Genomic DNA, 12,100 nt, shown 5'->3' on the forward strand with positions numbered 1-12,100 from the left:
TCTCAAATACGGGACGATTCCGTATTTTAAAGGACGGGTGGCAACCCTATTAACAACAGAAGCTAAGTCTGAATTGTGGATTGTTAAAATCTCACATTTTTGAAGATTTAAAGTCGGACCCGAAGCCTTTAAGAAAAAAAAATAATTTTGTTGATTGCTTTAGAGACCATAAGTTCATTTTTTAGAAACAAGCATTATCATCAGCAAACTGGGTTATTATAAATTCCTTCCCCAGTATTTTAATTCCTTTAATATCAGGTGAAATTTTAAGAAAAATTGCCATCAGTTCAGCAGCTATTATGAACAACAGAGGGCATATAGGGCAACCCTGTGGGATACCCCTTTTAACAAGAAACCCTGGTGAACAGCCTCTGCTAGCAGAAACGCTACTGCTAATATCATTATAAAACATTCGAATAATGTAGCAGAAATTAACGAGCCACTTGGAATTTGGACTGCGCATGCGCAGAAATTGCGTCAGTCGCCCTGTTATTTGGTTGACGTTAATACAATGTTAATACTGTATAGGATTAAAGTATTCAGTTATGCCTTAAAAGTTAGTACATGAATAATTTATTCCATAAAAAATATAAAGTGGAAAAAAACGAGACGCCCTGGTAGCTTGTTGTCGCCTTTTGATGACGTTCATTATTTACCCTTATAGTTTATGCCGGGTAATCCTCAGGTAAGGATTTTATTTAAACTGTTTCCCTCTTCATCTTTTTGCTTCTGATAGTAAGTTGCACGCTTAGACATAATAAAATGTTTACCTAGTATTCAAGTGATACAGTGGGTGTAGATATAACATATAATTTAGAAGAAAAAATATTTCACGCTTAAAATTAGGTGAAAACCCCAGATAGTGAAAACGGTGACATAAGTTAAAATTTACTCGAGAATATTGTTAGTTTTTTCCTTAACGATTTTCGAATATTTCCTACAGATCCTACCTTATATGGTCAAATGACTATTATCCGTTTACATTTTTATTTTAGTTTCGTATCTGATCCCGCTGGTGGTGGTACACCCTTTTCTTCAGTCTATGATCTCCGAATGAAATAAGTGTAAGACGTCAGCGCGTGATCAAAGATGACGGAAGAAGCAGGTACTCTTTCCCGTGCTAGGACGGTGGTACAGCAGTGTCTACATGCTAGACTTCAGGTCAAGCCTGTGGAAGGGCAATCTGAAGCGGAGTGGGTAGAGGTATGATCATTAGTCAATTGTATAGAATTGTTAATTTTAGCCCATATTTAGGTGGCTATGAATGTATCACATGTAATTTGTTTCTCTTTCGTGCGCACAGATTCAGAGGGGAATGGTGATTTTTATCTGCTTTTTCAAAGGAGCAGAAGAAGATATTATTCCCAAAATGGGTATGTTGTGCCTTTTAGACTTACAGTAGCAATGCTCATTCTCATACACTAAGCTCTTGTTCTCTTACATTAATAATGATATACTCCTTAAATGATATACTCCTTTAAATAATGCTTAAAATAAATTGTTCCTGATTTAGGAGTACAGTATTTCTGTGCATGCTTCCACAGGATTCATTTCTTGCAGTAATGTTGGGGTAATCAAGGTTGTGATCTTGTCTAGGTGTTATGATATTTAGTATATTCAGCCCATTGTCCACTTGTATTTTTTGAGGGAAGTGGTGCTGAGAATTTAAGTAAAAATCCACCCAATGATTCTTGGGCAGCTGAGGAAAAGGACATATTTCTAGATTGCATTTGAAAGAGCTTTCAAAAATGGGACAATCTTGTTGCACTACAGTGATGCATTTGGTTTTCAAATGCAGTGGTAGAAAGCTGTAGCCTCTGAAATGGAGTACAACTTTAGTTTTTGCTTAGGCAATATTGATTGGACAGATTGATTACAGTCAGATGTTTTAGACATGCTTGGAAACCAGGCTTCTCTGCACAAGACAAGATAAACTACCAATAATATTAATGCTCATGACCAATAAGTTCACATGGTGTTGGACTGTTGGTGGTGTTGGTTTGCAGTATGCATTCATTCTGACCCATGCAGAAGCATAGAAGCATTTTGTTGAAACCCAGTGACTGTTTATCATTTCATATACCATTTCCCCCCCCCCATGAAGTTATCATTGGGTTTTGAGTATGATAGCTTATGTAATTCTTAACTTATGTGATAACTATAGTTCAGTTATTTTTAGTACACTAGTAGTTTGGTAGTTATCTTGCTAACTATGCTGTGTGTGTTCAAGCTTAGCTAGATGCTTTGAAGCAAGATGGCAGACATGCAGCTAATGTTGTTCACTTAATCTTTTGATGAAAGATGGCAGAATTTACATATATGTAGCTAACCTACTTAAATAAGGAAAAAAGACCTTTTTTGGTTGTAATGCCAACTATCCCCACTGTGATTAACCCCATTTTAAAAATCACCACCCACCACTGGTTACTACTGAATACTGTAAAACTAATTTGAATAATATATTACAAGAAAAAAGACTGTTAGCAGAATTATAAGATGTGTATAATCAAAGTTGGGAAAATGCAATACATATATTCTTGGGTAATTTTTCATCAACATAGTATGTCTAGAGGGAATATTTACTTAGTTAAATAATGTTCAACCTCAGATTTTGGGGTGATCATTGGCAGCCTGCCTTCAAGTCACTGCAAAGGTAGCCAAACTCAGTTGTCACAAAATTGCAATATAAAATGCATGTTTGCTAGCTGCATAAACCTACTTTTTCATACCTTTGTGTATACTTTAAGAAATTGAAGAATTTCTTCATCGGCCTTCCAAAAGACAGCTAATCTTTAAATTAGACATCGTAAAATATTTAACTTGCTCTGTGCCTCTCCACAGTGAACTCCCTGCTTAATGTTAAGCTGTGTGAGACAGACTCTGGGAAATACATGTCTGTGTTGGAGTTGCCTGGAAGTGTACTCATTGTGCCCCAGGCCACACTGGGAGGCAAAGCCAAAGGCCGAAGCATGCAGTACCATGGAAACATTGGCAAAGATGATGGATTGCGGCTATACAACCAGTTTGTCTTGCAGTGTGAGAAAGGGATGGCAGCATCCAGCAAATGTACTGAAGCAGGTATTGTTGTAAAATATGGGACCTATGGAAACAGACAAGTACTGAGCCTAGATACCAATGGACCCTATACACATCTTATAGAATTTTAATCGTAGGATATATTTCTGTCTTCTCATACTTGCTTTTCACAAACAGTGGGAATAATTATATATGTTAATGAACTATGGATCATTAAATAGAAATTTACTTTAAAATAGAAATATACTTTTTTTTTTAACAAAAATGGGCATTTTTGATTATTTTTTTTTGTTAAATTATGTGTGTGATGTAGATAAATGTCAATCCTGTCATGTCCCTGTATAAAATAAAGAAATGTAAAGAAAGTGATTTAAATGTGTGATTAATTAACAGCTCTTTTTCCCCATACATTTGTACCCCCCTGATTGCGGACGGATGTTTTTCAAAATTTTTAGTAGCTTTGCATAGGGAACAAACCTGGGCTCATATTCACAAAGCATTTTATCTTATCACTAAGAGCACTCCTAAGTCACACTAATGGCTCTATTTTGACAATCTAATGCAAAGCGCAAAACACAACTAACATTTTTGGGCATGTCCAAATCCATTTTGCTATTTCACCGGTGGAAAAAAACAGACTTTGCGCCAGTGCAAGGTGAATCAGGTGTGGGATGAGGTAGCAGCGAACATGTCCTCATTTTCTGGCATCACCAGGGGCCTCATGTATAACGACGTGCGTAGAATTTGCACTAAAACATGGCGTACGGACAAAACTAGGAATGTGCGTAAGCAAGAAAAAATCCAGATGCATAAAACTGTGCGTAAGCACAGATCTACGCACATTCCCTTTATAAATCCGAATGAGCGTGAAATTTTACGTACGTGAACGAGCCCACAGCCACCCCCCCCGACCCGCCCATAATTATGTATATTTGCATATGTAAATCTATATAAACGCCCGCTTTGTTCTATGTTGTTCTTAAACAACAATGGATAAACCACGAGGGAAAAAGTATTTCAGCGAGTGCGAAGTGGAGGTCATGTTAACAGAAATCGAGAAAAGAAAAGTGATATTATTTGGTGGCATAAGCAATAAACGAAAGTTTACGGAGTGGCACAGCGTGGCGGAGTCAGTTTAAAGTGTTGGTTCCGAAATTCGCACGGTGGCCGAAATTAAAAAGTGGTAGGACATTAAAATCGACGGCGGGAAAAACGAGCGCCTGCTCACCTTACGAGTCTTAACAGCACAGGAGGAGGTAGCGGAATTCCCGGTCTCACACCCTTTGAGCAACTAGTTGCTGCGATGATTGGGGACACACTTTTATCGGGTGAGGGGGACGCTGATGTCATCGCGGGTGATTTTTTCTCGTACCATACTTGTTTGAATTACTTGCATGTTTATGAATAACGCGTAGGGCGCAGATGCGGTGTTACTTTCGTTTATTCTTACAGACAACAGTACAAGAGGTGCCCCCAATACATTAATAGAGTACATTAATAGAGTGAAAGTGCTTTCCATTTACATAAGCAAATTCGTTCACTGAAGGTTATAGCAATGTGCGCGCAGTCGATAGCTTCGACTACGTTGGGAAAACCGGACATCGCTGCAAATTGCGATGCAAATTGCGATGCAAATTGTAAGAACATTTTATATATCTGGGTGACAAGCGAATTATGCCGTCCCATACAGCCGGCATGGCGCGACTCAGAATTGACTGAGAAATACCCGATCGGTTCGCAAGTTCTCACTGAAAAGCACCTGTGGCTAAGAACCCGCGAGTGGACAGAACTTGTAAAGGAACAGGTAGCCTATAGCGTAATTCCTCATCGTCTGCTTTTGTAATACTGTAATGTTTAGCACACAGCTCCAAAAGGATTGCTCTTGGAAATCTTAATCGACTTAGAAGCCAGTCATCATAATCATTATAAGCTATGTCTTCCAATAACGCAAGAGCTGCCATGGTAGTTGTAATAGTTCGGTCATTTTCTGCACCGTTTTATTGTTACAAATTGATAAAAAAAAATCAGCTGCCGTACATTTGTAAACAACATACAATTAATGTCGGTGTATTTGATAAAGTCAGCGTCATGATTGTGAGTCTGACACAGTGAAACTGCAGTAGCACTCTTTTGCCAGTAGGTGCCTCCATTTTGCCAAATCGAGCAGAAACTTGCGTACGCCTTGTCTGGGGTTGCCGTGAAAATGTGCGTGGCGGTACGCCAAGTTTAGTTTTTATACATCTCGACCTGAGCGTGGAAACAGGCGTGCGCAACATTTTTGTGCGTAAGCACCGTTTATACATGAGGCCCCAGATCATCTGCTCAGTGCGGAAAGTGGTATTATGATGTCAGAAGATGGGGAAGCTCGCTGCTGAACAAGCAAGGTGGCTGGAAACGGAGATTTAATTATGCTTGTGTTTTTTTTTTTTAATTTTGGGGTCTGCAGTTCGCAAAATATAATGAAAAATGCAATCTTTGTTCAAACAAAACACAATCTACAGTTTTTAATTGTCTGTTGGAAATAAATGAGGACACATTAGAGGACTTTAGAAGGCATGATGCTGATCTCCATGTGCAGATGCCAACAAAGGAGTGTACAGCAGCACGGGCAAGGATGGATCTGTTGGCATTTATGCTAGCATGTGGAGTTTTCGTCTTAAAGGTTTAAAATTGTCAGTTCTGTCACTGTCAGACTCTGTTACCAAGGTTATTTCCACGCATTGCCTAGTTTGTCTGTAACAGAGTTGACTTATTGTACTGTAAATAAGTCTTGTTTATCTGAATAAAAATAAGAAAAATAGGTAGCTTGTGTTTGGCATGTTTGGTATCATTGATTTGTTAAAACTGAATATGACTTAAATGGCATACTTGAAATACTTTTTTCATTTTTCTTTTTTTTTTTGAAATGCAGAATGTATCTGAGTATATAATCACTCATGTGACTGTTCTGCCAGAACCAGGGCTTGAACCGATCATACACTGGTCACAGGTACAAAGTCTCACTGCCCCTACATGCAATAATCCTACAAACACAAATAGATGAACAAATATAGGACAGGATATGATATATATATATAAAAATCACAAACTAGATGTTGTTTTGAAAAGATTTGAATTTGTATGATGATGTTTCTGGTTAAAAAAGATCATTTGTCATATACTTCCTACGCAAATTTAAATGACAGGCTATTAGCCAACATAGAATGATGAACAAAATGGCATTTCAGTAGCTTCATAGCAATGAAGATGGATCCTTCATGGACACCAGCCCCAAACACAAAAGAAATCCCAACTGGCCACAAGACCTGCTGCTCCTTTCCCAGTTGGCGTTGGAAAGGAAGCAATTTCAGACCTGTAGAATGTAGCTTCTATGGAATATTATTTAGTACTTCATAATACATAGAGAATGTAATCATTAGGACCCTTTTAAGAAGCCGGTGTAAACTGTGTTGAGAGTGACCTTGTAATCTTAAGAGAATGCAGACCAATTACTGCTGTGCACAAAGTGGAAAAAAACAAGTATGAATTAGCACCTTGTGTTGGCTTAGACGTTTCTGTATCTGTTAGCTATTCTGTTAGCTTTGTTGCATGAATATGTACTTTATTAGTGCTGCAGCTAATCACTATGTTGAAGGACAAATATATTATTAACTAGGGGTGGGAATCTTTTACCATCCTACGATTCAATTCGATTCCGATTCTTGAGGCCATGATTCGAGTCAAAATCGATTTTCGATTCAAAAAGATTTTCGATTCAAAATGATTCGATTTTATTCATAATGATTTCTAATCGGGTTTCTGATCATGATCTACTCTCATCTGCTTTGCTATACAGAATGACAAACGGAGACATTAAAGTGTCTTTTTCACATTTATTAAGTTAAATTCTCAGGGAAGTGCCTTTTATCAAAAACATTGTCTGGTTTTCAATTGCTACTCATTAGTAGCTAGCTATAAAATAAGTTGGAACAAAAATAAAGTGCTTCTTCATAATACAAAATGGTTGAAAATAGATGCATTTCCCAGGAAAGTTGCAGTTTACCACAAATATCATGTAGAACACAACCGGAGAAGACAAAAAAACATCTATATTTCTCAGTCAGATTCAGTAACTTAAAGAATAACAAGTTATGAAAATAAAGTGCTTCTTTCAAAATGAAAAATAGTACCCCTAAGCTACCTGTCTCTGAAATGTTCATGACAGTGTCTCTTGCAACAACAATTGCTAGTTTGATTTCCCGAATAACTGGTGTGTCAGCTGCAGCAATGCCAGCTGCCTCCGTGTCGTGCAGCAATTGAGCATGCAAAGGAGCAATAACTGAGAGTGTAGGCGTAGAATCGTCTGACATTATGTGGGTTGCGTCTTTCATTGGTTTCAGCGCCGATGCTATTTCCTCAGCAGCGGAGATGTCGGTGTGCAACTGATTATATGATTTTCAACAAATCATGAAAAAAACTGGACATGAACTGTGTCCAAGGTTACTGTCCATTTGCAGATGCAACATTCAGGTTCTTTTGTAGGAAAAGAAGCTGATCAACATGTGCAGGAGTGAGACTGCTTCGCTGTGCTGTCACTATATCTCCAGCGGTGGAGAAAACTCTCTCAGCTGCAACGCTAGTGCCAGGGATACACAAGTATCGCTTAGCCAGTCCAGCTAAGAGAGGAAAAGCTGTCTGATGGGTCCTCCACCAGCTGAGCAGGTTCTCTGACAGAGACAGGGGAGGGGCTTCAAGATACTTCTTCAGTTTCTCTTCAGCTCTGGAGCTGGCAGATGTACGGACAACACTGACCTCAGTAAATGTCTATTGTGTGTCCCCAATAGCGTGACCAGTGCAGAGGGCCTTCTTTTTGGAGCAGGGCCTTCTTCTTGCTGTGGTGTCTCAGACTCAACCTCAGCCTCTTCTGAGTTCACTTGTCTCTACAGAAACAATTCAACAATCATGTCAGTCATAATCAATTTAATTGAATTGTTTATGGTAAAATGAGGGACTTGTGACTATTTTGTACATAATTATGTACAAAATAGTCACAAGTCCCTCATTTTATGGTTAACTAAAATTAAAAGGCATATATAAAACCTGCAAGATGAGATGGCATCATTTAACTTTGACCTACATCCATTTTCAGCAAGCATAAATGTCTTACACATTTTAGAAAATATATATTACTCAAGAACAGATAATTTACCTCAAGTGCTGCAGCCTCTGCAACTACATTGGCATGGATTTCCAGCTGATCCTCCTCAGTGATGAAAGGCAGGGCCTTAAATCGGGGGTCCAAAAAGGAAGCCGAGTACAGCATGCGCTTATCCCGTGCAGAACTGTATCTTTTTGCCAGATCATCGTGGATTGCCAGTTTGATTTCCCGAATAACTGGTGTGTCAGCTGCAGCAATGCCAGCTGCCTCCGTGTCGTGCAGCAATTGAGCATGCAAAGGAGCAATAACTGAGAGTGTAGGCGTAGAATCGTCTGACATTATGTGGGTTGCGTCTTTCATTGGTTTCAGCGCCGATGCTATTTCCTCAGCAGCGGAGATGTCGGTGTCGCAGATGTCACTTCCAGATTTTCTCACCTGGGGGGAGAGCAGCGCAGCACAAATAGCAGGCTGCTGCTCTAGGAATCGCTCTATCATGTCCAGCGCGCAGTCCCAATGTGTAGCGACATCCGTTTTCAGTTTGTGCACCGGTAACTGAAGTTTCTGCTTTTCTATCAGTTCATGATTTGCAATGGCACTGCGGTGGAAGAAACCAGTAATTCGCCTGATCCTCCCAAGCAGTCGTGACACTGTGGGGAGCTTCAGAGCTCGTTGTGCAACCAGGTTGAGAGTATGGGCAAAACATGTAATGTGTGCCAAGTTGTCAATCTGTGCAGCGGCGAGCATGTTGGCAGCATTATCAGTCACAATGACCAGATCCGAGACCGTCAGCTCCCATTCATTAGCAACGGAGTGAAACATGGCATTGACATTTATGGCTGTATGGCTCTCGTGCATCACACGAGTTTGCAAAACACGGGATTCGAGCACCCACGTATCAGTTATGTAGTGAGCGGTGAATGTCACAAAAGACTTGGTTGCTCTTGATGTCCATGCATCACATGTTAGTGCCACTCTGGTCGTTTCGGTTAGGGCACTGGCGACCTTTCTTTTAGTCTCATTGTAAAGCTGTGGCACAGCTGTTTCAGTGAAAAACTTGCGGGACGGTATGGCGTACCTCGGCTCCGCTGTCTGTAACATGCAGACGAACCCCTCGTTCTCCACCACACTGTAAGGCCTTAGGTCTTTGACAATGAAGCAAGCGATAGACCAAGTTATTTTTTTTGCTCTCTCGGAGTTGGCAGGGAGTTTCGTGAAGCACTGCAGTGTGCGTTGGTCTGCAGCTGGCGGCTGACTCTGCTCCGTGTCGCTGAGCTCCGGGTGATGCCTAGTAATATGAGCACGCGCATTTGTTGTGCTGCCGAAGTACTTGGTCTTCGTTTTGCACTGTGTGTGTCATGTCCAGCGCAGTGCTTCCAGGCATTCGGTAAAAACCGAAATGACGCCAAACTTTAGCTTTAAGTGAAGACGGGGCTGATTGGATCTCCCTCTAATCCATATTTGCTTGCTCTTTGTTTTAGTGATTTGCCGCGCACGCTTACGTTCAAAAACCGGCTGCGTGGTCGCATCAGTACAGACCAGTAGGCTAGTTACAAAAATGGAGGCGAACAGCCAGCTGATTTTATTTATTTATTAAATCGATTCTTGGACATTTCAGATCGATTCTGAATCGTTGCAAATGAGAATCTAGATTTTTCTGTGAATCGATTTTTTGGCACACCCCTATTATTAACCCTCTAGCCCAGGGGTCGGCAACCCTAGGCTTGCGTGCCACAACTGGCACGCGGAGGAATTTCGGGTGGCACGCTGACGATGATCACAATAGAGACCTGCACTCCCGCGGGAGTACCGCGGGACACGCGGGACCCAACGCACCGAGTGCGGCGCGGGACAAGATTTGATGGGTGAATGCGGGTGCGGGCGGTAAGGTCCTCATGTATGTGCGGGTTGCGGGAGAATAGAATTAATCGCGGGACTCCTGCAAAATGGAATTATCTTAAAATTAATTTATTAAAAACAAATACTCTATTATTTATCTACTGCACAAAAGCAACAAGAATGACTAAATTAAAGGCTAACGCTTTGAAGCAGTATTAGGCCAAATGCTTTTCTGTTTGACCACTTGAGAAATCAACGTTTATTATTATTTTGTTTCATTGCAATATTATTAGCCTATTTCTAACTGTTCTGAGTGTATTTCTATGTTCTGAAAAGCTCCTCGTTCGTGTGCATGTTCATCATTCCATTTAATTAAACTCAAATAAAACGAAACATATTTGTTTATTTTCCATTTCTTTTTTTATATACACTCAAAATGGAAGCAAGTGAAACAAATAACAGAGTAGCGGGAAGAAGTGGTAAAAATAAAACTACTTACAGTATATGTTTACCTGCGGGATTTTGCGGGCGGGAGCGGGACAAAACTTGAATACTGCGGGCAGGAGCTGGAGAAAATAATATATATTTTTTTGCGGGAGTGGGACAGAATCTTGCGGGAGCGGGCAGGAGCGGGACTGAAAAATTCGTCCCGCGCAGGTCTCCAGATCACAACCCTAATTATTAAACATATTAAAAATTTTCAGACGTCTTCTATGATGTTGAAATGTCATTGGCTGTTGCTTGGCGCGCCTACTGCTTTGGTTTGACTACTCGATGGTAGCCCCCCCCCCCCCCATCGTTAACATGGCACGCAGACTAACAAGAAAATATATAATTGGCACTCCATGTCAAAAAGGTTGCCGACCCCTGCTCTAGCCAGACAATGTGCAACAAGCAGAAATGACCAAGGTTTGCTACTGAAGGAAGGGATTCTCCTGAGTTCACCAAAAGTTCATGGCTGGGTATTTTAAAAAACCAAATAGAGATGGTCACGCCACCATTATGTTCAGTCGAGGCACCAAACAGTAAAAGAGATGATTGACAAACTTATCATCTAGGGGTGTGAATCAAGGGAGAAAACAACGATGGTGAATGGTTGAGGGAATGATGATACTTAAGTGACGAGATATTGTTACACAATAAGAAAATGTATAAAAATTGGTGTAAAACAGTATTGGACACACTTGAAAGTGTCTGGCCTTGGTTGTAACTTCATTGTTGCAATAAAGACTGAATCTGAAGATTTACACAAGTGGCTCCTGACTCCTAATTGGCGGGGAGGAAAAAAACCACAACATAATTTGGCGTCATGAACAGGATCAGAGAAGAGACCCAGGGAGGCAACCACCTGGTGGAGGAACTGGAGCACACTCATCTGCACTGAAGGTGACGCCCTAAGGATAGGTAAGAAAGGGTTTTCATTATTGCATGAAAAGATAGGGAAATAGAACAAGGAAAAGGAGATGGGGGTGTCTCGGGGGAGCCGCCAGGCAGGACCTCCTGGTAAGGGTACTTCATTGTTGCAATAAAGACTGAATCTGAAGATCTACACAAGCGGCTCCTGACTCCTGATTAGCGGGGAAGAAAAAAACCACAACACTACCATATAAATGCAGTTGACCCACTCGTGCTGAGGACTTCCAACAACTGGGAAAAGTGCTGGTATGCACTACAGTCACAGTCAAGAGCAGAAATTGTAGCCTTGAAACAAGCAATGTGGACAATACAAAAGAGATGATTGTGGACTTCAGGAAACAAAGCACTGAATACACTACACTCTTCATTGACGATTCCATTGTCGAGAGGGTCAGTAGCACCAAGATTCCAAGATGGTCATGATCTCAAGACAGATGCATTATGATGGATTCCATGATGTCCATGTTGTCAAGACAGATGCATTATGATGGATTCCACTATGTCCATGTTCTCAAGACAGATGCCTCATGATGATGACAAAATTCTTTCTCTGTTTTATGTGCCAGTGTGGCTGAAGGCAAACATTGGGGCTGATGTACCTGTCCTGGACTTGCTACTTTTCTCAGAGATGATGGAAAACCGCAAGATGGAAGAAGAAGTGGCAAACACTGTGCT

The 12,100-nt window shown here is 40.6% G+C and overlaps 1 protein-coding gene across 2 annotated transcripts; it reads left to right on the plus strand.

Annotated features, from left to right (window-relative positions):
• The first annotated feature begins 473 nt into the window (after nucleotides 1–473).
• dtd2 (D-aminoacyl-tRNA deacylase 2) lies at nucleotides 474–3,405 on the plus strand. Of its 2 annotated transcripts, none has more exons than XM_023812590.2 (4): nucleotides 474–685; nucleotides 996–1,203; nucleotides 1,304–1,373; nucleotides 2,842–3,405. In XM_023812590.2, exons 2-4 carry the CDS (start codon nucleotides 1,090–1,092, stop codon nucleotides 3,165–3,167), a joined length of 510 nt encoding a protein of 169 aa, XP_023668358.2. In that variant the 5' UTR covers nucleotides 474–685; nucleotides 996–1,089; the 3' UTR covers nucleotides 3,168–3,405. The 2 variants fall into 2 exon arrangements, with proteins under 2 accessions (XP_023668358.2, XP_072555042.1); XM_072698941.1 differs by lacking the exon at nucleotides 474–685 and adding an exon at nucleotides 697–735.
• Nucleotides 3,406–12,100: the final 8,695 nt, after the last annotated feature.

This window comes from Paramormyrops kingsleyae, chromosome 14 (assembly GCF_048594095.1).
Source record: "Paramormyrops kingsleyae isolate MSU_618 chromosome 14, PKINGS_0.4, whole genome shotgun sequence".
Lineage (NCBI taxonomy): Eukaryota > Metazoa > Chordata > Actinopteri > Osteoglossiformes > Mormyridae > Paramormyrops > Paramormyrops kingsleyae.

Coding starts and splice junctions, on each gene's coding strand:
- dtd2 (XM_023812590.2), top strand. CDS start 1,090: ATGACGGAAGAAGCAGGTACTCTTTCCCGTGCTAGGACGGTGGTACAG. Junction 1,204..1,303: donor CTGAAGCGGAGTGGGTAGAG/GTATGATCATTA, acceptor TCGTGCGCACAG/ATTCAGAGGGGAATGGTGAT. Junction 1,374..2,841: donor AGATATTATTCCCAAAATGG/GTATGTTGTGCC, acceptor GCCTCTCCACAG/TGAACTCCCTGCTTAATGTT.